The sequence below is a fragment of the Scomber japonicus genome, chromosome 9 (genome assembly GCF_027409825.1).
Source record: "Scomber japonicus isolate fScoJap1 chromosome 9, fScoJap1.pri, whole genome shotgun sequence".
NCBI classification, from domain to species: domain Eukaryota; kingdom Metazoa; phylum Chordata; class Actinopteri; order Scombriformes; family Scombridae; genus Scomber; species Scomber japonicus.
The window spans coordinates 30,764,794-30,791,464 of record NC_070586.1 but is presented as its reverse complement, the minus strand read 5'-3'; the positions used below and the strand labels follow the sequence as shown (position 1 = coordinate 30,791,464).

The following is a 26,671-nucleotide window of genomic DNA, read 5'->3' as shown; positions in this document are numbered from 1 at the left end:
CTATAATCTACTCCCACTGCTGGACATTATAAGGCCATGGTGTCGCCCAAATGCCCCATTACCTACTACGTTACTTAACAAATAAAGCTGTTCATTAACATGCAAATGGATGAAAATGACACATCATTTGCTTTACTGAAGCCATGCCTATTTTTCCAGGGTCCAAGCAGCGAGCGCGGCTCCCAAATTTTCTCCCTTCAAGCCTAATGCTGAATGACAGATAGGGAAAGCAGAGGAACCCTGAAGAGTCAATTTGGAGCTGGAGTGGCATTTCAAACCCTGCTGCTAAAATGTTAGAGAGAGGAAAAAAAAAAAAAAAAAAAAGACGTTCATTCAGAAGCCAAATTCGGCTCTGGGAGCTCTTCCCTCAGAAAAGCAAAAGCGGCTCTCCCTGAGATGGTGTTCAAGGGCTGAAAATGATGACACGCCTAACAGGACTGTTGTTGAATAAGACCGTGGCCGCTGCCTTTTTTTTTTTCTTTTTTCTTTCAGATAGGTGACAGTGATTGGATTTGAATAGCGTGAGCACATGTGTGAATGTTTGCATTTGCACATCTACTCATGCATTTGTGCACATGTGTAAAGATTCTTGCATGTATTTCTTCTTAGCACTTTAATTTGAACATGCACACATCTTACATGGGCTGCCATACTGCACTTATGCATGCATTGATTGTACAGCTTAAACCACTAATGATTCACTGTAAGGCCAAGTCTTTTTTAGAGCTGAAAGTCCAACTATTCTTAACATTTCAGCTTTTCAAATGTGAGAATTTGCTGCTTTTATCAGATTTGAGGTATTTTTAAAGTGAAAGTCTTTGTGGTTTCAAATGGTTGGTTGAGCAAAACAAAGAAGCTGACAGTGACACTTGAATTCTTGAAATAAGAAGCTATTTTCTCAGTTCACAAACAATTTATAGACTAAGATGAATCTAAATATTTGCAACTCGACACACCCTTACTGTACTGCATGTAAGACATATAAATGATAGTGTGTGTGCATGCATGCATTTGTAACTTAGCCTGATAGTAAGCAGTGGAGCCCGTGCTGACTCTAACGGTGGAATCACTGCTGCTAGAGAATGTGTGGCGCACTGAGCTGTAACCCAACGCTCAACACTGGTGTTTCACCCCGAGCAGCCTGGGCAACACAGGAAATCTCCTGCCCCCATACTCACCCACCCACACCCACCCACATCTCCTCCGCCTCAACCGCACTCCTCCCCTGAGCTGCTCACTTACAGCCCAGGCAGAGACTCTCCTGGGCCCTCGCTGCAGCAGCCTTAGCAGTTGACTGTAACGCTCAAAATCCCAATGGAGCGTGTGCACCCCATGGCATCAGTAAACACAAACACTTGCAGACATGTTCATGCGTGTATGCACAAAATGTCAACACGTAAGCACTCCGGCCATAACGCCGTCGAACACACGTTAAAAAAAAAAAAAAAAGGAAAGTTCATTGCCGAGTCTTTGTATAAGCGTGTATGTGTGTGTATGTGTGTGTATGTGTGTGTGTAAATCCTACTGCAATGAAATTCCCGCAGCAGCCCACACAGCACATGCACACACACACTTTGACTTTCTAAACCAAAACACATGTGGAGGGTAATGCGATTACATGGCTCTTTGACAAGAAAACACTTCCTTGCTCAGCTAAAAAACGCCAGCAGTGACGCAGGACAAGGAAGAAAGAGAAGGGGAGGGAGAGGGAGAAAAAAAAGAAGCTAAACAACAACAAACAGAAAAAGAGAAGCTCGGCAGCAAGGTCAGACATGTATTTGTCACCTAGATTAAACGAGTGGAGCTGGGGAAGTGAGGGGGAGGACAGGGGTGGGGGGGGGGGGGCGGAGGGGTAGCGGTGGCGGTGGCGGTTAAGAAAATATTCCAGCCATTTTATCCCTGCTGACGCCATCCACACTCATTCTGTCAGCCTCCGAGTCAAATTATTTATAAGGCAGGGAGACAAACTATTGACCTCGCCTCTTTTCTCTATAGCATCAGCTGACTCTGACACTGACAAGGACGCTAGAGGGGGAGGAGAGGAGGGGGGGGGGGGGGGGGTGCAAGATGGGAGAGCAGCGGGAGGGGGAAGAGGAAGACAGCAAGTGAGAGAAAGCGGCAAAACAGAGAGATGAGGACAAAGACGAGGGACGGAGCATCTTGTTAAGATTTCAACCAGAGTTTCCAGCTCTGCCTGAGACTGGGAGCTCCTTTCAGCAGCTGACAGTTCGTATGACAACATTTATGTAGCACACTGAGAGCGAGGATGACTTAGAGAGTGTTTCCTCCTGTTACAGGAGCCTCGTTCTTTGTGGATAATTGAGGATTTCAGATCATTTCACTGTGGACTTATCAGCTACTACACCAACACAAAGACATTCAAATAAAAGAAGCCACTGTTTGATCATGATGAAATCTCAGTGTAATTCACCTCTGATGTCCACCTTAAAACTATTTCATACTATCAAGCGGAGACAAATTTCCATCCGCTTATTGAATCTTAAATCCACTAAATCTTTGTAGTTTTCCTTTCTTGATTTTAAGCATATTTAATCCCAAAATATGAACATCAATTAAAAAAAGATACCAACTGGAATACCTTACAATGATTCAATTAAACTTACTACTATTTCTCAAATGTTAAACCTTATCTAAACATAAACAGTAACTCTGCCTTGATAAAATAAAGTTATAATAATGATACTTCATGGCACAATTATGAGTTTGGTAAGTAAAAAAAAAGACTATAGTTCCTGATACTCAGTGCTGAAGACCAAAGCCTCACTGAAATATGAAATATTGAGGCCTGAAGTACATTCCAAGTTTCATAGTAAATGATGCAAACGGAGCACAGCAATACACAGTTCAGAAATCAATAATCTGCGTCTATTCCACATTCCATCTTTACATACAGTAGGTGCATAATAGGAAATGAAAAACGGGGCTGGAAAAAGTGGGTCAGACATACACAGCAGTGATCAATTACCATCATCTGCTTCTGATGAAGTGAATGAGAAAAATAAGTACAAGAGCTGATGAAAGGTATGAAGAATTTTATGGAAGATATATATACAGTATCAAATATGTCCTGGGTCATTATTTCTGGTTCAAATATACTGAGCTTGCAGAGCTGTTTTGCATTTAAAATGTTCCAAGCTTACCCAATACTAAAGAGACAGCACTAAACAAGTACCTTATACTGGAGTGTTTGACCACTGCTAGTCTCATGGAGTGATATATTACATATGGATACTCCTTTTTTTTTGTTTTTTTTGTTTTTGCACACGAGGATGCAAAGTTGAAAAGCACAAGTGACACGATACATTTTGCTGCCAGCTGTTCCACATGATTCCTCTGATCTACAAGCGGCTGTAATGCGTCAAAAATAAAAGGTATGCGGAAAACGACCGCCATCAAGTTAAACATGGATGTAAGAAAATAAATAAATAAATGTGCAAGATTCAAAACTTTCACAAAAACATCTGCTTTGCAAAAAAATGTTTTATGAGGAAGGAAATGCATTCAACACATTTGTTGGACCTCAAGGATACACACACATACAAGAATACTCCACAGGGACCTTTCAGTAAGGCCAGTACTTGACATCATCGTCTGGGTTGAGAACATACCTGATAAGTGTTGTATTGAATGTGCTCAAAATACAATAAGACATTTCTTATAGTGACACTTGGCTGCAGTCTCCTCTACACGTACTGTACAAATGTGAAATAGAAACAGTGCTCTGCCATATTTTGAAATGACTCCAAAAAATGCTTCCTGGAAGATATTTCTTGTTATTTATTTTTTTAAATATTCAGCTGGCTTTTAAGTCTGAGTGATTGCAACAAAGCATGCAGAGTAAAAATAATTGTTGTGTAGCTATTACACTGACCCAGATCCCTGTGAATGCAGCACTTTTTAGAGTATTGTCAGTCAACGAGACAGACAGAAGCCAGTCACCAGTTCAACCACTAAAACCACAATCCCACATGACCAGCATGGGTCTGGAAACTGATCGCCTGCCAGATGAGCTCTTCCTCCTTCAAAATAACAGTGCTCGCTACAGTGCTCCAGACCGTGGGAAACAAAAGCAACAACAGCAGCAACAATTGAAACATTAAAGTTGGCGCAGCCTTACTTACAAAGCACAAAAGCGGTAAAATAATGAGATGAGGCTATTATCATAAGATATCCTAATGAAAACGTGCACTAAAGCCGCAACTGAACATAGAACTGAAGCCTTAAAGGTGCAGTGTGTAGAATTGAGTGGCATCAAGCAGAACAGACTTTCCAGAAATGGAATATAATATTCATTCTAATGTTTTCATTAGAGTGTAATTCCATTAAAATAAGACTCATTGTGTTTTCCTTAGCTCGGAATGAGCCCTTTATATCTACATAGTGGGCAGGTTTTCCTTCAACAGTGCTATATTTCTACAGTAGCCTAGATGGGGCAAACCAAACATTGGCTCTAGAGAGGGACTTTTATGGTTTTCTTTATGGAGTTTCATGGCCATAGGTTCTCCTCCAGCACCTTTGAGAAGGGAGAGGGGGTCGGGAGGTTATTCATTTGGTTATAATCTGCAACTTCACCATGAGATACCACTAAATCCTACATACTGCACCTTTAAATTACCCCGAAACCCAAATAATAAAAGGAATTTGAAACAAATACTCTTCTAATGAGTCAGTGACAGCGAACTAAACAAACACCTCATCTGCTTATTATGAACACTGTCACACATGTAAGTCACAATAAAACTGAACTGCTAATACCGACGGGTTACTAGATCTTCACTCGCACACTGTCCAAGCACGATAACATCTCACATTATCATAGAATTGTTTTCAGTCAACAACGCGTGTATCAAATCCCAGAATCCTCCTCATTCTTCAAAAGGACACATACATAAAAGGCACCGTTGACACACACTGCTTGAGGGCAGTGTGTAATGTGTCTGTGTAATGAGTGTGTGGTTGAGTGAGTAGAGTGACTGGCAGAAAGATGACGGTGAATACAAGCAGAGCAGCTATAGAGGCTATAATGTATCTACAGTTCATAAATGTTGCAGCTTCTCAAGAATAGTTTAGCCTAACCTGACCAGGCTCACTTTAAGGTGGACTGACGTTTAAGGTGGAGCAACTATTCTCATTTTAGTGTCAAATAGCTCTAACCTGAGGCCTAGAACAGTTCAGAACAGAAAAAATGTCTGGCTGTTGAGTCTCTCCCGAGTTTACCTCAGCTCCACACACACACACACACACACACACACACACACACACACACACACACACACACACACACACACATTTAATGCAACACATGGTGGCTGTTGAGGCTGTGTGATGAGGTGTAGTATACCTGTTACATCTCTCTGCTGTGTGTTAATGACTGGTTGCTGTAAAGCAAATTGCCCTTCAGGGATAATAAAGATTTACACCACACTGTTCTGTGCCATCAGTGCTGCTCTTCATCTCCCACATATCTGAGGAGGCGATCACAGTAACAGCATAAAGCAATATGACCCTTTTACCACATATCCATATCACATCCAGCGGCTCCCACTCCACACAAACCTTAACACAGGGTTCCCACACATTTTCACACAAAATTTCTGAACTTTTTCACAATACTGTTTCATATACCTGCAGGGTGTACAGGTTTGGCCTACAGCCCACGGGACACAATTAAACATCTATCTGCAAGTTATTCTCTTTAAATAACATATTATTTTCTTTAAATTAGGCCACTCTTGAAATATGCCATGCACTGTATGTGCTATCTGTTGATTACCTGTACTGTAGGTCTATTGCATAGTAAGAACCAATGGGGCTTCTTCACAGGCTGAGTACAAGAAGGAAAATAAATGTGCACATGCTGGCCAGCTACCACCTGTAGTAAAAATCATTTTCACTGATTAAACATTCAACTACAATAATACAAATCCTAACATTGTTATTCCATCATGTGAAATTCAGATATTTGATCTGTCACTTGGAACTATTCAATACACTTGAGCAATGTTCTGTATTTAGATATCCCACATTGATCTGTGTCACACACACGCTCCCGCTGTAAACGATCCCACGGGCTTGTAAGTGTGACAATTTCAGAAGAACAATATGTGGTTGGATGCCGCTCTTGCTGTTACATTTTAACAACATCAAAGTCAAACAAACAAACAAGAAAGAATGAATAGGAAGTTGCCTCTCTCTCTCTCTCTCTCTCTCTCAACCCAAATGACAGAAATCCACCAGAATAATAGAAAACCTTAATCTCTGTAATTAATTTCATTACAGACAACAAAATTTAATTTTCCAGGTTTTCCATGAGCGTGGGAACCCTGCTTAAACAACAACAAGGGCTGGTCTCTTTATACGTCAGTGTTGTCTTTTAAATATTTAAAAGACAGGCAGGCTTTAATAAAAATGTCTTTTCATTCATTTTATTCCAGATGTGTGCTTTTTTTCCCTGACATTTACAATATTGACTGTTGACTTTTTCATGTGGAGGAATCTCTACAGGGATCATCTGTTGAGTTACAACTGGAATCTTTAGTACACAATATTTATCTCGTTCCTGTCTGTATCCTGTTCTCTGCTGCTCTGATGACTCAATTTCCCCACAAGGATCATTAAAGTTTCATCTACTACTAATGGATTTCTATTTTTTTTTAATCATTTCTTTCTCTGTAAATCACTGTGACAGTTTTTAAAAAGCGCTACACAATTTATTATCTAGATTATTAGTGTTCAATTCAAATGAAGTTCCATTAGTACAAATAATAATATTGCTGGATAGTACTGACATAATGTATTCTGTTTAAATTGAGTCATTTCTTCACTAAAACTAGCGTATAATGTTCTCTCTCACTAAAAATGATTGGAGTGTTATGATATCTTATATTGGAAATCAACTGAGAATCAGTTCAGATTAAGGGCTTCACATTGACAAAAATTAGATAATTCATGATACAGTAAGTAAGTAATCAGACACAGTGGACCAAATCAATGAGAGATAAATGATACCATTGAGGTCCACAGTCCCTGCGTGCACTGCAGCTTAATATTGCCAATGTCAGTCAGCCTGTCCGTCCACCACTTCACCCAAGAGAGGGGCTCTCTTTACAAGTACTGGCCAGATTGCTATGTAATTTGGTGTGAATATTCACCGCACCCTAAGGATTATATATATATATATATATATATGTTATATTGATATATATGTATTGAATTTTCCTCATGATGACCAATTTTGCGCTCCATAACAGGGTAAAAAAACACTAATGGACAAATATTCAATAAAATGTGTGCAAATATTCATTGCCCCAGCACATGAATCCTAATGTGTTTTGATAACCTCCCAACCTTTCCTAAAGCACCACCACAACCACCACCAGGCAGAAGTTTCCAGAGCTGATGAAATATTTTCAAATTTAACACACCGATTGAACATGAAATCAGCTGAGTGGATTCATGCTCCCAATTACATGAACCCCTCTGGTTTTCTTCTACTGACACATTTGGGATGAATTCTACCTTTTAGCACCTCTCTTAGTTTCAACTACTAAATTATCATTGTATTGTTATCTCTCTCTTATATCAGAGAGATATAGAATCTTAGAGCCTTTATGGTCCACTAGCTAGACCGTAAAAGGCCTACACCAACAAAACAGGAAGGAAACTCTGTCATTGTTCACAGTAATAGCATTTGATTTTCAGTAAAAGTGATATGTGAGATTTCTACCATTACATCGTTCTTTCCATCATGCTTTTAGACATAACTATGATTCTCCACTCAAGTGCTGGTAGGAAAGCCAAATATCCAAGTCATCTGCTTAACAGCCCTGAATTCATGTTTATATTTTGTGGGATGATCAAATCCAGATGACAAATAATAAACAAAGCATAATTATTCAGCGTTGGCATAGCTTTGGTTGTCCACAGAGTAATTCATAGTTATTATTATGATGCTTCTCATTATTGTTTTCATTATTACTGGCTCTAGATCTGCATATTACATTGGCTCACTGTACCTCCTGGTAGTATTTCTATATGGGTGTAATCCACTGTTATAGCCCTGTGAGCGTGGGATGATGCCAGTGTTTCCCCGCCTGGCCTGCATTCCAATTAGAGGCTGAATAACAGCCAGGCAAGGAAATGTTTTCAGAAAGGAGGGTCGGGAGTGGAGGGGGGGGGGGATTTGTTTTTCTTCCTCTGGAGCGGAGGATGACCTGACGGAGAGACGACCTATTACATACACACACGTACTGATACACATATACAAATACACTTGGCCTCAGGTTAGAGCTATTTATTGTTGGTACGCCTCGGCCATTTCACGGTGACATGTATCTACAAGCAGGGGAACTATCGGTGGTCTCGCTGCTCAGAGCGCACTGGTGCGGTGTTCAGTCTGGAGTTGATGGGGACCATTATGTGGCCGACCCGCTCTGAGGCCACAGCTGATTTGAAACCATTTAAAGTGTGCCGCTTTGCCAGTTCTAGGTGAATGTGTGATTAATGACGGTCATGAAAGTGGCTGTGCTGCACATGTGTACACCCCCCCCCCCCCTCATTCGTGTTGGCAGCTTCAAAGAAAAAGAAGAATGACAGTAGGTTAAGCTTCATTTACTAGCCCACCAGTGCTACAATATACAATGTCAATGTCTTGTCAGTGCTATTGTTAGTCATAATGCCAGACCACATTTCCCACAAGCCACACTGGTTGACTTTGCTGAAGAAAATGAATATGTAACATGTGATTTATCCATTGACGTACCACTCCACTATCCATATTCACTAGAGGAGCCACTCTGATACCACCATACATAAATACTTCATTACTAGTAAAATCCTGAGATTGAAAGTATTACTTAAGTTAAAGTACAGATGTTTGATGTGTTATAGCCTATACAGTTATGAAAAGTGTCATATGTGCAACTCTACAAACACAATGCACTGAACATACTTAGCATACACAGTGCATTAGAGGAAGAGAAACTAGCAGTTATAATTAGAACTGTATCATTTCATTATTGATTTATTATTATCACAGATGCATCCATGTGTGAACAGCATTGTAAAGTTGTAGCAACTCAAATTTACATATTGTTGTATGAGTAGTAGAATCTATAATATATATATAATATAATATAATATTTTACTGTAAAAGAAAGTAGCTACCAGATAAAACTACTGGATTAAAAACTATACAATATGTGCAACTGAAATGCAATAGAATAGAAGTTTAAAGTAGCAGGAAATGCAAAGTCAAATAAAATATATCAATATCAAATGAAATACTTAATTGTACTTGATCTTAGTTTGCACTAGTATTAAATACACTACACCCTGCTAGGTAAGTAATAAGAGTCAAATTGGGAAATACTTATCTTCCTCTGGTAGCAAGACTACACAGAGAAGAAGCGGGGGGAAGCACGAGGGGGATAAACAGTTCATCTTGTTTGAATAAATGTCTTCAGGCATCCAATTCTATTGAAGCTCTATCTCAAGACTGTAGCACAGCATTGTATCTTTGCAGGTTCAGTCAGAGTCACCATTAACCGTGCTGTTGTTAATGACTCACTGGTGGCGAAAAAAAAAAAAAACTATTCACAGCTTTTATTCCCTACTTTATACATCTAGTGCTTGAGCATCAACATGTACATGAGAGGCGGTGTGTTTGTCAGCCTGCCTTTGTCTACCAGTGTGTGCGTGTTTGTGTGTGTGCGTGAGAACCACACTGCAGTCAGGATGTCTGCTTTTAGCCGGTCGTTGTAGGCTGATTAACTTTGACAGCCTGCCTCTCAGACCCACCACAAACACAAGCAGTAAAGAAACCAGGCAGCGTTTCCACCGCAGGAGGAGAGTCTGCCCATGCAACCTTGTATAGTTCCTTTCCAGATTTTGGTCATTCTAACAATTAATCCAGAACTAAACTTAAGACACTCTACTGGCTACTAATTAAAATGACCAAAACGCTGAAAGCAGGATTTCCTAGCTTTACATGGCAAAAAAAAGAAAAAAAAGATAGTGTGCTGACATGCTAGATTCCTGCCCTATAAATCAGTAAACTGTTAGTATTTCGCATACCAACTGGAACTGAACCTGACTGAGGCAGCTTTGGATGCTTGTGGGTGGCCACAATGATTACCATAGCAGCAGAAATCTTTTAACGTGATGTCAGGTTTAACAAACCAGCCAGTCTGGTGTTCAATTGTTCTGAAAAAGAGACACAATGTGTTTGAAATTGTGGAGTCTGGCATTCCTTAGCAAGCGGCTTTTGTGGAATACAATAATTATTGAGTTTTGGGATGGATTATGACATCAAAATGATCAATCCAGCTGGTACTTCTTACAATAGGTCAGCTTTTCCATGTGTTCAGATTGTTCTATAGATATGGTTTGTCACTGGAAAATAGTGTTGTATCAGTTATCTTGCTTGTGTTACCTATCTAGCTAATTACCAGATGTTAGACAATTTGTATTACTGATGGAAGACAAGTATATATGGTAAAAAAAGAGCCTTCATACTAAACTAAAGCAGCCTCAGTCTGCTGCTGTGTTTTGCAGGAATCTCCAGAGTCAGAGCACTGCAGGTTGTTTATCTTGTTTGACTTACTAACATTCTCAAACCCCTGCTGATATTCATCTTTTATTATGTTTAAGAAAAGCAGAAAAAAAGGAACAGGGGAGACGGGGGGGGGGGATTTAAAGCATCTAAACTAATTGGGATGGCATGCAGGCATGAAATATAAACTCTGAAAAACGATGGGCTTTTTTTTTCTTCTTTTCTATCTTTATTCAAGAGCGTGGTCTTACAATTTGAGAGCATGGTTTATTGATTTCACGTTCACATTTTGTAATTCTTTCCATCGAACCCTGCTCTCACACTCAAATAACCTCTGCTTATGTTTATATTTGCTGTGCTTTATATTGTTGCTTGTGCAGATTTCCTGCTTCCAGCTTTTCCCCTCACACTCATGCTGCTTCTGTGCGCTCGTGAAATATCTGCTTTCGCATTTTTTGCGCAAATCCACCAACCAATAGAATGCCAAGTGTGGTGTTAACCAATGAAATGATCTCTACCTCATTGTGGGTGCCTTAACTTTACTTATTGCTGAATCAGGGTGAGCAGTTACTCTTTAACCATCCATGCCTTCCAGGTCTTTATTAAATGTACTTCTCTTGCTTTCTTTAAAACTTCTGGATTTAAAAGGACAGTTAATATATATACCAGCACCTGTACTTATTTACTATAATAGCTATATACTGTATAATAATAGCTGTATAAGACTCTGGCCCCCTGTCAGAGGGCTGGACCACAAGTACATTTTCATTTTAACGGTGCGATTACTTCCTTCACAATGAATTGATCAAGTCCTATTTCCAGCATGACAATACATCCATAATAATATGATTGGCTTTCAAGTGGCTTTCTACTGTCTGAATGTGTTGTCTGGTTACTTTTACTGTTGGTACTTACCAACCATTACTAAACAATAAAAAAAAATAACGTCACGTTAATTTCGTTGTCAGTTGCCAGGCAACAGTGTTCACTTAAAGCATAACACTTGAAAGGCTAGCGTATTATCAATGGATGGCTCAATAGATGTAATGGATAAAAAAAAGCTCCCTAAAAATCAATTAAATGGCAGCAATTAAGATGTTGTATTTGACGGTATTGTGCAACCTTCCACTAATCACTATCTCCTCTGTTCAGTCATAAAGGAGAAGAGACTTTATATAGTCTTTTTCACTGTGTATGCAGATAAGTCCACGGCTAGAGCCCTAGGCTGGACAAAGCAGATGGAGGAACAGGTGAGGTAGCAGTATGTGCTCTTTCCCGACAAGAGGGAAGGGAACACGAAGGTGCAGTTAACAGCAACCTGTGTACACAAACCACACAGAGACACAAAGAGTAAAAGACAAAGAAACAAATAGATCATTAGAAAGACATTAACTTGTAGATTTGTTGCTGCTGAAGGAGGTCAAGAGTTACAGAGTTTGTACTGTGGTGCAATATGAATCATGTTAAACTCAATCTGCATTTCTTGGACTAACAACTGCTCATAAGCAAACTGTCAAAATAATTACAGCTGAAACTAATTATTGATTTAATCTCATCTACAGAAAATGTGTTGCCAACTACTCGTTCCAGCCATTTTTCATCAAAAAATGCCAAAAATTCACAAGTCCAAGTTTGTCAAATGTGAGGATTTGCTGCTTGTAAGGTTTTGGATTCCTATTTCAGGCAACAAAAGCAATCTGAAAAAAACATGACTTTTCTGGGCTCTGGGTAACTGTGATAGTTACTTTTTTCTATTCTTTTCAATATGAGCACTGAAGATAGATTCTCAGAGTAGGACAAGATAACAAATAGAAAGAAAAGTTTGGCATGAAACAAGAAGAAAGAGAAGGAACTAGAGAGTTACAGTATAAAAAAACAGCCCAAACTGCAGATTGTTCACTTGACAGCAGGGGAAATAACCACATCCAGCTCTCTAACAGGTTGCTTTTGTGAACACGTGCTTTTCTCTCCCCCCCTCTATCTTTTTTCACCCTTGCTTTCCTCGGCTCTGACAAGCTTTCACTTGTGCTGGTTTTGAACAGAAACACCATTGTGCCTTCTGCTCCAAACAATGCCTGCTGTTTTGCCGAAGGGCCAGAAAACACACATTTGCTCACTTTGCCCCCTTTGTCTGCTGCGGATTCTTGTCATGGATCTAGTTGCAAGGCCAGTAAGTAAGTACGGCGGGTTAGACCGGACTAGTTCATGACACCTCTAAAGCATGTCACAATGTCAAGTGGGTAGGATGTTTTTTTTTAAAGTGCTTTTGAGCAAGAGTCTGAATGTCTGAATACCTTCCAGCTCTGGAGGTGTTTGATTTTCCTGTTGACAGCAGGGGGAAAATAATAAAACTTCCCCTCTCTGAAAGATCAATACATTACCGTGGTCTTGTGGCGCCGCTTAAATCATAACACAATATGACTTGTTTTTAACGGTGCACCAATACCTTCCACTGCAACGTATGGGGGAAGGCTTTCATCATAAATAAACCACTGCAGGGAAAGCGCACTGTACCTCTATGCGGCTCCACAGCGGTACGTCTCTATTCAACCACAGCGCAGACATACAGACATGCAGACATGCAGTCGAGCCTGACCTCGGGTTTTTAACATGCCTGCCTGCAGCTACAGAGGCTAACGCAGGCATCCAGAGGTATGCGACCCTCAGTTACATTTATAGTCTTTCGGAGCCGATAAAGGCAATGCCCCATGCTACCAAAAAAATGACTGGAGGCTACTAGAAATAAAGGTTTGTTCTCCCGGCCGTAAAACCCAACGTTATGTCATATCAGTCAGTAGAAGAGAGGAAACTAATGGAGGAGAAGGAAGGGTAACACTCATTCATACATTTAAAAGACTTGCTTACCTCATCTGTATCTTTTGAACAAGTTAACATATTGTCTACAACTTGAACTCATGCAGAGTACCGTTTTTCGTCCAAAATTCTGGATACCTCGGAGGATTTTATGTCTTTTTCCCCTCTACTGAGAGTTTATGACGATGTTGAATGTGACAGTTGTGCTGCTCGCTCAGTGACTAAATGACTGACTTCATAACTTAGTGAGTGACTGACTGGCTTACTGACTAGCTGAATGATTGGCGACTGATTGCCTGCTGACTTATTTATTGATTGATTGACTGACTCGCTGAATAAATGAAAGCTTGACGGACTTATTCGGTCGCCCCGGTGACGCACACACACACACACAAACATACAGTAAATACACCCACCCCACCCTCCTCTGTGTAGCCTGTCAGTGTGTGTAACCGTTTTCCACCTCTTGCATTATTGTGCAAATTGAAACGCCAAAGAGAGCCATTCACACACAAATGGAGGACCTTGTGGTGTGTGTGTATGTGTGTTATGTGTTTGTCTGATGGGTGGAAGAGGGGGCTGCCTCTCTCTCTCTCTCTCTCTCTCTCTCTCACTCACTCTCTATTTCTTGGCAGGCAGGGGAGGGGGGAAATATGATTATCCAGCGGGGGAATTGTTTCATCAACACCTGGAGCAGATAAATGAAAATAGGAGGATTTATGTACTGAGAACAAGCTTACCTCTGCTGCCAGGAAGCAATTAAGCAGGAAGCTGGAATACTACCCCCCTGTACTCCCTCTTTCTTTCTGCCACAACATCGCTTTCCAACTCTCTACCTTTTCCCCTTATTGCTTTTCCTCTGCGTGTGCCTGTGCCTGTTCGCTGTGCTCGTTTCTGTTTTGTTTTTTAACACCAGAGGGACATTTGGATGGTGAGCCTTGGGGACTAGTGAGGGAGAGGGATGGTATTCATTCCCTACAAAGTGCCTCATTAAAGGCTGATAACAGAGTGTTGGGATCTCATTTGACTCTGCGTTGGGGGTAGCGATGGGCGCTCACCTCCTGCGTAGCCGCAGATAGGCAAAGCGGCTCGTCCCGCCTACATGCTGTGACCTCTGAGACGAACACAAATGTAATCATCGGAGTCTGTCCAAGAAAGCGGTGTGTTCCTTATGTGTTCCTTATCTGTGCAGGTTGACACAAACGTTTCACTAGAGAGTCCTCGCCATGTGATCGTTAGATTCTAGAGAGTTGCATCTGCAGTACTGGTGATGTGAAACCACTGCTGCATGCCAAGCCTCATATCGCGTCTCCTCCACCACCACCCCCCACCCCCTCTCTCTGCGGCTAGAAGGCTATGCATGTAATCATAGAACTGGAGCTGAGTCCAGGTAACTACTATTTATGCTTAACTGGCATGCACATTACATAACAGGCAAGAGGAGTTTTATCCACCCATGTATTTTTTCCTCCTGCCTGTGTTTTTAGGGGCCGGCCTTTATCGGAGTCCCGGCGTTTCAATCGACTCCCGTCTTTCACTCGATGAAACACGGTAATACGTACAAATCATGACATCAGCGCGAATATAAATAGCGCGGCACTTGAACTCCACGCGGCTAAAGCAGCTGCTGCGCTCGCAGGCCGAGAGATGTGGAATGCAAACAGTAGCTTGGCAGAGATCTGTTTATGTTCTCTCACTCTTATACGCTCGCCTGTTTTCTTTATTGACTCAACAACCGGCCTTGTGCTTAGGCTGCGTGCTTGTGTGTGTATGTGTGTTTGTGTAATTTTGATCTCATTCCACGCCTTGGGTAAAGCCTCGCTGGCTCTAAAGGTGCGTGTCCTCGTTTCAGACGCGCTGACAAAGTGGCCTCTCTGAAATGAGCTGTGTGGCCTGTTCGCAAGAAGAGGGGAGCAGATGCATTTTACTGCCTTTGATCTGGTGGGGAAACAACCTGCGGATTAAAAAAAAAAAAGAAGAAGAAGAGAAAAACAAATAGAGAGAGAATTTGTCTGAGGATATTATTTGCTGTCCGCGCAGTATATATGAGAAGAGAGGCGTCAAAGTGACAGGGGGGTCGATGGGGGCGAAGAATAGAGGAATGGAACTCTCGACGATACATTTCTTTGGAAGATATGCCAGCTGGATCTCACTGTGGGTGAGAGAGGCTCGTCTTTGCCCCTGCAGGTTTTTTACGACGGCGGTTATGTTACATATGCCTTATTATATATCTCATTATATTTCAAACACATACTCCCTCTTCACTCTGCTGAGCACATAGCCTGCAACATTGACTTTCATAGATGATCAGAGAATTCATAAAGTGAGTGACTGTCAGAGCTGGCAACAAGTCAAGCCTGTTAAAAAACTAATGATATCTTAAACAGAAGCATACAAAACTCCAGGTAGACTGATGTGTGAAATCTGCTTACTCTGGAACTCATGTCTGCAGTTACGCAGACCTGAGTTCTAATACAATTTTTTAAAAGAGGTTCTTGCGGAGAAATAATCAAGGAGGTTTTTAGTGTTTCCCCTATAATTTCACATTGGCAGCCTCAAAAAAGCCTCAAAAACAGCATGCAGGCCACAAGACACTCCACTAAAACCCTACTATGATTCTACTTCAAAAGCTACTATAAAAATAGCTATTAATAATTCAAGGATAGGTTGTAAATATGATACGACATGCCGTTTGTATATTGAAAGACTTATGGGCGGTTAGAATTATTCCTCGTCTCCGTAACGGCAATGAAGCGAACCCCTTCGTAAAGGGACTCCGCTGTTAAAGATGAGGGGGGATGAAATCCTTTTTTAATATTTCAAACATCAACCAAATATAATATTAAGGTGTCAGCAGTCTTAGCCCAGTTGAGTTGTTATCGTCTCTTCCTGATGATTGCAGGTTTCTAAAATGCATTGTCCGTCTGTATGTTTGCTGACTTTGTAAAATGGGTTTGCTTTGTAATGCTAGCTTGTCACTCAAGTTGTTGAATGGAGAGCACGCAGTGAGACTGGATGTCGCCGGCTGGAAATTTACTCACATGAGATGCATTCAAAGAACTTCTCTGTTAAATGGAACTCATTCAAACTTGATTTTTTTTTTTTTTTTTTGCGGGAGGGGGGGGGGCAGCCTTATAGTCTAAACATGGCATTTCAAAACTTTTTTTTTTGACATTAAATAGAATAACCCAAGCATAAGCATGATAAGTCCATATGCCTCTTTCCTGTATGAAAACAAGTATTTTTCTTTGTTTGATTATATAGACTTTATATAGATATTATATAGTGTGCAGTAAGGATCAAGTCAGTTGACAGGTTAAGTACTGTTGTGATGTGAATCTGCTACTCATGGCAGCACTTTTAATTTTGTTGTTCACAATATAATGACAATAAAGGCACTCTGACTTGACTTTGACTGTCGTAACAAAAGGAAACAGAAAAACACCAACACATCCCTTCATGTCAAGAGCTGATATCCAAGCTTGATTGAAAGGGTGACAATAAGGTCCGATACAGTGTCAACCCTCCTGACACACAAGCCATTCACTTCCCATGAGAGGGAAGTGCGGATTGTCGCCAAGGTGCTTCACTTGGACGGGAAAACCCAGTGTGGCAGCTCAGGCAAAATGTCATCCAGACAGTGAATGGAACAGAAGTGGCAACGGGAAAGAGAAATTCCACATTGCATAACCGCCCTCTTATCTAAGGCTCTATTATCTTGGCCATGGCTTGTTATATGGCTGCCAAAGCTATCACACACACACACACAAAAAAAACAAAAAAAAAACACACACACTGAAGCAACAGCCCTTATTTGGCTTTGCTCGCACCCGCACAAACACACGGGTAGATAGAAGAGGCTAAACGCTGCGAACACAATCAAAACAGCGACAAACAATGAGCTGTAATAAATTGCACGCTAACATATCAGCCGTATCTTATTTCAGACAGAGAGCCGAGTGCTGAGCAATTATTGTCAGCATCACTTGGCCTATAAAGACTATTCCCCTCAGAGCTGGTGTTAGTAGCGAGTGTCGGTAGCAGAAGAGCATGTCGACAACTGTTAACGCTAATTGCTTTCGCACTGACAGTGATCTATTAAGAAAACATGCAGCAAGACTCCACGCGATGTCACGGCTGCGTGAGTCAAGCCTTTTGAAAACGAAACCCTCCTTAAAAAACATGACCACACGGACCGGAGGCTGATGTGTAATCGGCACGGTGGTTTGATGACTTCAGGTTTGTGTGTGTGTGTGTGTGTGTGTTTGCCACGTTGCATGATCATCCCTGGGCTTTATAAGAGTAACACATTTTATCATCTAAACTCACAGATTTAAAACAGTTAGAGGGTTTCAAAGTCCTATGATGTCTTCATTCGCAATTTTTTGGGTGTTATTTTTATTCAGAAATGCACAGATAGGTCTTAAAACATTGAAATCTAAATGACAATGACTAACCCTAACCCTTCAATCATGTAAAGCATCAGGTATGCCTCATACTAAAATTGCTAGTGCCACACTGAAACTGCCAAAGGATTTTTTTCTTTTTTTCCCCCCGCACGTCCAAGCGCACCACTTTATTGTTAAGTGTTCACCTTGGTTTTCGGGAGAGCTTTGTTGAAATTGTTATTAATACTTTTCCCCCCCTGCACGCACACGACTCAGTAAGACCTGTCAACAGACCTTTGTGCTGACTGAGGCTGCGAGGCTGGAAAGAATGACCTACCCTCGCATGCAAACAAAAAGTTGAAAAAAAAGAAGGGATTCTCAAGTGATGTGAAGGTTGAAGCAAGCCAGACTATTCAGAAGCTCTTTCTTTGCTCTCTGTCAGCAAAGGACATAGCTGAAAAGGAAAAACAGCCATTACTTAATGAGCCACTTAAAGAGTGCCCTCTCTATTTAGGTTTCATTATTTTTATTGTAAATCCCTCACAGGCCCTCCGTCTGCTAGTGGTGGTTTATTCAGAGCTTCTGTGACCAAGTGCGCTATTATATATTAACCAAAATCACAGGGCTGGAAAATACCTCCACTGAATGACAAATATCATTACTATGAAGTTATCTCCAAATAATTCCTTTTACGCAAAATGCTCAAATGAATTGTCTTTTGTTAACATTGTTTAATAACACGCATTAATCAAGCAGTCGAGGAACCGGAGAGGGGTTATGAAAGGCAAAAAGAAGAGGGGGGCGGGGAGGGGGGGAGGGCAAATCAGCAGTGGATAATTACCGGGGAACCTTCTAACAGTGCAGCTCCTAATCCATCGCAGGCTCTGGGACAGCATCTTAATCACAGCATAATTACATCCTGTCATTCACCGCAATGAAAACACTGAGACAGGAAGATGGAAGACAGCTCGGGACGGCGAGCAGGAAATGGATATATATGCCTACGACGAGCTGCCCACGTGCTTTTTATGTGCCACTTAATATGTGTCAGTTATGTTGTACCGTCTGCACATTTCAGCAATTGCTCACCAGTAGCCGTACCTGAAAACAAAGAGGCTCTTTATTCTGAGCTGTCGTAAAGGCCTGGTACATTCAGAATGTAGAGTGCTACCTCAAAATAGACAACTGACAGCGCTTCACAGAGGACTCTTAGGGGCCAGCACACATTTATTCCACCGCCTTCCGGAATATATCCAGGCACTGCTGGCTGAAAGCCTTACAAATTAAGAAAATAAAGACACAGATAAGTCTTTTTTGCCTAGTGCCCTCAAGGGTTTGGAAAAGAGCTTCTATATTTTTTGGTGCTGACTGAAATGTGTTTATACCACAAGCTTATCTGTCAGACACTTCTTATTTAAATCATAAATTCACCAACTTTAGACAGTAATGAAGCTTTTAGCATAAGTTTGAGTATACTTCTCTGCATGTTAACACCACTAACTGTTGCTCAGTGAATTAAAGCTTAACACACAGTGCAAACATCAAAACCCATTTGTAAAAACATTGCTCCGCGGTGCTACTAGTGGTCAAAATCTACGCAGGGTACCTTTAAACCACCGTACCTAATTCATCTCTCTGCTGTCAATTGCAGGCCGTCCTCTGTCAGGACCTCGTCTTTTTCTGGCTCCCTAGGGGGAGATCTCTGATTGGCTGCTATTTATAGGGCTCTATCCCTATAAATCAATCTAATCGACAGGGCTGACACCAAAATCGTTTCTCAAATAAATCCTCTGTGTTCTCTCCTTTTCCTAAACTCCAAGAGAACATTTTACTAATGCAATGTTCTTATATAGCAACCGTACTTGTTTTAAACCTTTGGCTTCTTCTGTTTAATTAAAAAAGGGTTTAGTAGAAATACACATTCATATTTCTCAAAGGACGATAACAAAACAATATTAAAACTGGGCACTGTATCAGTACAAGCATTTAAACATCTTAAGTGATAGCCAGCTCAAATGTCAATACAGAGTGATTTCTTCATTTGATTCATTAACATCCTTAATGCTGAAATAATTACTGGGTTAATTGATTAGTTGATCTACAGACTTTCAGGCTGTTAGATGGCCACAACAAGCTATTTAATGGCATATCTTCTCAGGCTCTGGGAAATTGTGATTAGCATCTTTCACATTTTAAAGACTGAACAATTCATCTAACAATTGAGAAAATAATCAGTAGAACATGCAAAATTATCATTTTCTGCAGCCCTGAAGATCCTACATATATAGCACCAGTCAAAAGTTTGGACACACTTTCTCATTCAAGTGAATGGGAAAATGTGTCCAAACGTTTGACTGGTGGTGTACATGAGTGTTACATGTGTTGTCTTAACCTTTCCCCTGCCTCATTTTAATGTTGGAAACCTGAAGCAAAAGCTGAAATATTTCTTCCTTACTTTACATTTTGTGTCACATAAATCCTCACTGCTTGAATATAGGTGAAGTTTTGTATAAACAGAGGGCTTTGAGAAAGTGATTGCTTCCAGATCCACATCAACACACTTCCACAACACACTAGAACCTGCCTTGCATTGATATATATTTAGGTTAGTGGTCGATGGCTCAGACAGATGGACAATGAGAGTTCAATCCTGTGTTTGAGCTTGTGTACATATATGTGACCATGCATTTATCAGCCGTGCTGTCGCCTACAGTGTGTGACAGCTAGAGAGAGCTGGGGACGGAGGACATCCCACTGGCATTAAGAAAGCTCTCTCCGTGGGATGCGTCAGCCAATGAGCAGCAGAGCCTCGGGGGGCTGCCTCGTTAATTAAAGCCGGAGTTGTTTGTCAGCGCCGGCATATGATGCACAGCACCATCACCGTCGGGGGAAAAAGAGAAAACACGAAGCAAGATTGCTGCAACCCCTGCAACAAATCTGCTGCCTCACCATGGAAGCAAGACATCTTACCACAGCAACCACCGCTGGAGCTTCCAATGTCAGTATCAGTTTGCACTATGTTACTCAACTGGCAATCACACAGTGTACCAGCAGAGCAGAAGCACACAGCTGCCCCCCAAAGAAAAGACTTACAAACTACCTAACATCAATCCTCAGAGAGCATCCTTCAGCTCAAAATGAGAAGGTGTTGATGCTACTAAGGTGGGCTTGTGTTCATTAATTCTTCACGGTGTATCCAATGTTGTGACTTGGAAGTGTTGTAATTTGACAGAAGAGTGCTCCAGAGTGTTGGCTCTACTAATGACGGCTAATAAGGAACACATGGCATGATATCAGTGAGTGCTAACAATGAGAACTCTATATCAGGAAACCCAGTAATGAATGTGATGGGACTCGAGTGCGACTGCGGTTATTTTAGGAGAAAGCCTAAAAAAAATTCTTTCTGACGGATGCTCAGTTTGAGGCCTTCGTCTTAGCACTTGATACACAGAAACTTGTAACTGGAATGTTGCTGGCTTAGCTCCACTTAGCAGTTGGGAAAATACGGTTGGATAAAGCGGAGCAGCGACTCACAGCTTTCCCTAACAACTACCGTCCGGATCCCCTAGGGCAAAAGACTTAATTTGTCCATATTGCTGTGGTAGAGCTGCTCTGTGGCCAACAGCAGATGACGATTAGTGTAACTGTGTAAAAGAGGGCCACGCTGAAAAAAAGAGCAAGCATGCTTAGCAAATCTCCTCTGGATAAAGAAAGAATGCACAACTTTGACAGACAGACTCCAGAGCTTCTACATATGAAAAGCTGTTTGTGCCAGAGTCCCGTAGCCTCTCAGCTTCCTGCCCTTGACACCGTTGTAATATCGCTAAATCAACTAAACCTAAATCCCCATTAGGGTGAATTTAGAAACTCATGCTGCGGAACGAAAAACCCAAACAAATCTGTAAATTCATGTTAAAGCAGATGAACAGAAGGATTGTGGATTAACGAGAGGGGATTTGCCACTCCAACGTCACTCACAGAGCAAATGGAGCAAATCAAACATCTTATTAATGCTGTGACAGATGGATAATTGTGTCATTTTATTATCTGCTCACTTGTTCGATACCCACGGGGAGAGTTCTGGAGGGTTTAAGCCGTGGCGGGTAATTGTTTTATAGCGCTGCTGTCAGGTGAAAAACCTTCTATCACTAGGAAAATCAACTTCACAGCATTTGAGAAAAATTCTCCTCAAACGCTCATTCTAAAATGCGGTACATTTATAATGTGTTTTTTAGGAATAAGAGATGTAGAGAGTGATAGCTTAATCCTTCACTCCAAAACAGAAAAATGAAAACCACTCAAATTGGACATACTAGGTTTTGCCTCCTCTCAAAGACCCACAATAGCAGATTGAGTGGTGGTTATTCTACTTGAATCATCACTGAATCATCCTTAACATTTCTCTATGATGAAAAGGTACCCATAACAAAGCAGGGCTGCTTTGTTTGTACAGTTGATTTGCACAGGTACAGTAAGCGGCTTTCCTGTGAGAAACGAGGGGATTCAAAGCAAATAAACACGCCGTAATCAAATGCAGTCGCGGCTGCAAATTGCTTTCAGCTGTAATGAAACAGGTTACGGGAGCAGACGAGACCACCGTAGCCTAAGCCTTCATCGAGGGAACTTGATCCTATCAGTGCGGAGCTAGAATATCAACGGCGGCGACCGAGCGAGTGTGTTTAAAGTCCAAGTGCTCGGGGGACAAACCCGTAAACCTCGGGCTCTTACCGACAGACTGTGGCAGCTGTGGCGTGCAAGTTACAGACTAAAATATGACAGTCAAATGACGGTCACATTAACCCAAAGGTGACACGGATTTTATGAAACATGCTCATCCTGCAGTGCTTTAGAGAACAGTGAAGGGCTTACACAGAGATTAAAAGAAACAAGATAGAGTAAATATTGGTATGTTGGCCATGTGGGCTCAGTGAACCCGGGGGGGAGAGGATGGGAGGGGATGGGGGGTGGGTGGGATATCCATGTTGGCAGAATGCTAATGAGATAGTAGCCCGACTGTATGGCCTGACATCAACACAACCGTGCTTGCCATCAGTCACTTCGACGGCGGGGTCAAGAGGGCCACGCGCTCCCACAGCAGAGGGTGCACAAGCTTATTGGAGCATGATGCAGTAGGTCAGAGCTATTCCACGGCCAAAACGCTGCTGTGTCCTCCTCATAATTGATGAGCAATTAGCGCAGGTAGCGTAGGTCATGAGCTCCACTCATGCATGCAGTAAGTAAGAGAAAGCATGAGTCATGACCTGATAGTGAGGCGTTGTCTGTGTGTACACATCTCAAAGATTGTGTTTCATACCCAGCAACGCAGCTTACTGACTGAAAACAAACATGATTAATACCATATTGTGTAGTATAAATTCAACATGTTTATTTTATTCATCACATCCAGAGAAATCAAGCAGCAAGCCCTGAAAAAAAAAACCTTCTCACCCCCCTCATATGAATACCAGATCTACCAATATCATTTAATAGGCGCATTCCATTCGCGTGCAAATCAAGCCAATTAGCAACAAGTAGCTGGCATGTGAGTATCATTTCACAGAGCCGTATCATGCCTCATTTGCTTAGCCCTGAAACATAAGCTTCTAAGAAGACTACACAGTTTTCTTTGTGTTCCTCCAACATAGATGTAGCACTTGAGAAAGAAAACTATTACTGCTTGAATGTAGTGCATAATACAAAAATTGGATAATTATTTAACTTAATTTCCCCTAAAAACCATTGTGGCAGCCAATTTTATTATGATAAAACATCCAAACAGCAACTGTTTTAGAAACAACCTGATTTACAACAACAAAGAGGTCTGTAAAAAGGGAACAGATGTGACACTTACAAACTAAAAATTGACCTATAACTGTAACAAACACAAGGAGGAGAATATTCCTAGAAGTCAACAGGTCATGGCGCTGTGTTTGACAGCAGCGGAGACACCAGCAGGCTTGCAGAAGATGCCAGTAGAAAGCACTTCGCCGCTATGACATCCTCAAAGTCTTTCACAGTCAGCAGCTGTCAGAAGTGGCAGCCGAGCATCACATAAGGGCAGAAATCTTCATGATACAACACTGCAGTGCACTGCTCTCATGTAAATCTGCAAGAATGGGCACCGATACACACATTCTACGCACACTGGATAATATGTAACAAGTGTATCTTAGGTAAACACAGCTGTAGCATCCAAGTGGCACTTATGAGTTTATCCTGCTTCCTAGAACCTCTTATTCTCAGATTTTATACTGTGTCATATTTCTGTAGTAGCTGCATAGTTAGCCTTCTTATATTAATTAGAGGATTCCAATAGTTCTTGGTGATTAGGGTTTATGCTTTATCCCCCACCACCCTCTCCAACCCCTTATACACCCACTCTAAGTGCCATGAAGGGCCAGGCTAAATGGAATAGCAATATAATTACTGATGACCTGGGCAGGTTAAACTTGTTAACAGATGGAAGGGGAGGTGGCAAATTGATGATCAGCTCCAACTAGTGAGTAATTCTTCCCTTCAGGCTCTGCATGTGGATGCACCACTGGTTTATATTTCACGCAGAATTTTTTTGGCTACAAATCTGAATTTGACTATGATATTATGCTGAGCACTATGTAGGAGGTAAGAGTCGATCATGATTAATTCCATGGCTGAGCCTACATGGGAGGTTGCCACTGAAATGAGGTGGCCTGTGGTATGATCCATGGGCTTTCAAATGAGGTCATCATCTTAAAATACACAGACCTCGGTGGACATCTAATATGTTAGCTATGTTTATTAAAGCCGCTGATTTATATTTTGACTACGGTGCTGCCATTCCCATAGTGAGCCCTGAAGAAGAAAAAAAACACACAGCCCTGCCTGCCTTGTCACTCACAGCCTCATGTCCCACAGGATGTAATGTTTTATTTGTCATTTGGAGTGTAATGAGATAACAGAGATAAAAGGATATCACAAGAGAACCTCCTTTATTCCTGAAAGCATTCCTGTAACATCAGACGTACCATGAAGTAGTGACAGAAACAAAGTTATCAGCACATGGTGTATCAGCCTGTAACAGATGACTGCTGCAGTAGGCAGTTTATCAAAGAGCAAAATGTCAAGAGTGCACTGACAACTCATGGTGAATCAGAATATAAAACAATCTGAGCCGGAGACCATTTCTGACACGGCAGCACCGGTTTGTTTCCCTTACGAACCTGTTCACTGTCAGTGACTAACATCTCATTCATGAAGCCTTCAACTTCCAATATTCAGCAAACAGAGTTGTGTGCTGCAGTGGTTCTCAAATACCATTGTCATGTCAAGGACTAGACACTTTCAGTATGGAACCAATGCAGCTGTCAACAGCCTTGTGTGCTGACAATCAAACCAAGGATTGATCAGGGACACCATGGGGAGGGGGGGGGGGGCTCTGAACCTATGACAAGCTCTGATCTACACAATCAGATGATCAGAAGAGTCATCCACATCTAGTACTAATTGGCGTCATCTCAAGTAAATTAGAGACTAATTGGACTAGTTCTCAGCTTGCTGGTGAGTGAGTAAGTGAGTGAGTGAGGGGCCTTGGAAGGACCCCCACTTTGAGAACCAGTCCACTGATGAAGAACGCAGCACAAGTACACACACAAACACACAAACAACTGCACACAGGTAGGTAATGATCCGGTTCCTCCTTACCTCCAGACGGTCCAGGCTGATGAAACTGGTTATAGCAAATCCATCAATGATATCCTCCTCCTGTGAGCTGGACTCTCGTCTCTTCCGCCGGGGGGGACGAGGTGCTCTGGCAGCGGCTGCGGGGTGCGGCGCCTTTTTACCGGTCAGGGAGGCGGCGTCCCTCCCCGGACTGTGTCCCTCCCTGTCGGAGCAGGAGGAGTTGGGGTCGGGGCTGCGGGCGTCTCTGCTCCCTGCCTCCCGCAGCCTCCGCACCCTCTCCCGCTTGGACCGGCATCTCCGACCCTGCTTCAATTTCCCATCCATGTTGTCAGAAAGCAATCTTGCAGTGTCAAAAGAAATAGAAATAGAACTCCACAGTATATGCGCTCGCCTGAACGCTCGCTGCACCGTGTAATAACAAATAACACACACTGGACTGAGGATTGTAGGTTGCGCTATAACGCTGTGTGTGTGTGTGTGTGTGTGTGTACGTCTATGTGTGTGTGTGTGTATGTATGTGCGTGCGTGTGTGTGTGTGTGTGTGTGTGTGTGTGTGTATGTATAACAACGCAAATATAGCTTTATAACACGCGATGACCTTGAGTATAAACCTCCCCAATCTCCATTACGATAAGCAAATGTTCAAGTATCCCACACACAGGCGATAGAGAGAAGGCAAAAGCGACGAGGATCCACACGTTATTTTTGTCACGAATCTGCACTCTGTCGACGCTGTATCCGTGAAAGCAGGTGCAAAACGGCCAAATAGTTAAAATCCACGCATTACTCTCGCTTTGTAACTTTTTGTTGCATCGGAATAATAACAAGCGATGTTAAAGCCTAACCTCGCTGCATACCGCAGACAGCGCAGAGAAATCATGTCGCTGCCCGTTGTTGTTTTCCACCACCCCGATCCATGATCCAAGGCTGTCAAAATAAAGAGCTCGGGATACTATCCGTCCGGAACAAAACGAAAGCCGAGCAAGTATGTATCGATCGCTGCTGTGGGATGCGTGAATAATCCCCGTCCGCGTTGAGTTTTAAACCATTGCCGATTCCTCACTGCGCTTCAGGGGTAAAGAATCCCAAGTCTGAGTGCTACTTATGCGCAATATTTCCTAAATGATCCGAACCGTCCGAATACGACAACCATCCTGTGTGTAATCAAACTCCATGAGGCAATGAAGCGGTCTATTCCAGTTTGGATAATGTTGAGTTTACTATAAATCCACTCCAG

General features: G+C 41.9%; 1 protein-coding gene across 3 annotated transcripts in view; it reads right to left on the bottom strand.

Moving 5' to 3' along the window:
- Positions 1-25,998, bottom strand: part of fbrsl1 (fibrosin-like 1) — a 283,649-nt gene extending 257,651 nt beyond the window's left edge. For 2 of the 3 annotated variants that reach the window (XM_053326196.1, XM_053326195.1), the window contains exon 1: positions 25,456-25,871. In XM_053326196.1, coding sequence (XP_053182171.1) covers positions 25,456-25,758 — 303 coding nt within the window. In that variant the 5' untranslated portion in view covers positions 25,759-25,871. Of the gene's footprint in view, positions 1-25,455 lie in introns of all 3 variants that reach the window. The other variant, XM_053326197.1, reaches the window with a different exon arrangement.
- Between the last annotated feature and the right edge of the window lie 673 nt (positions 25,999-26,671).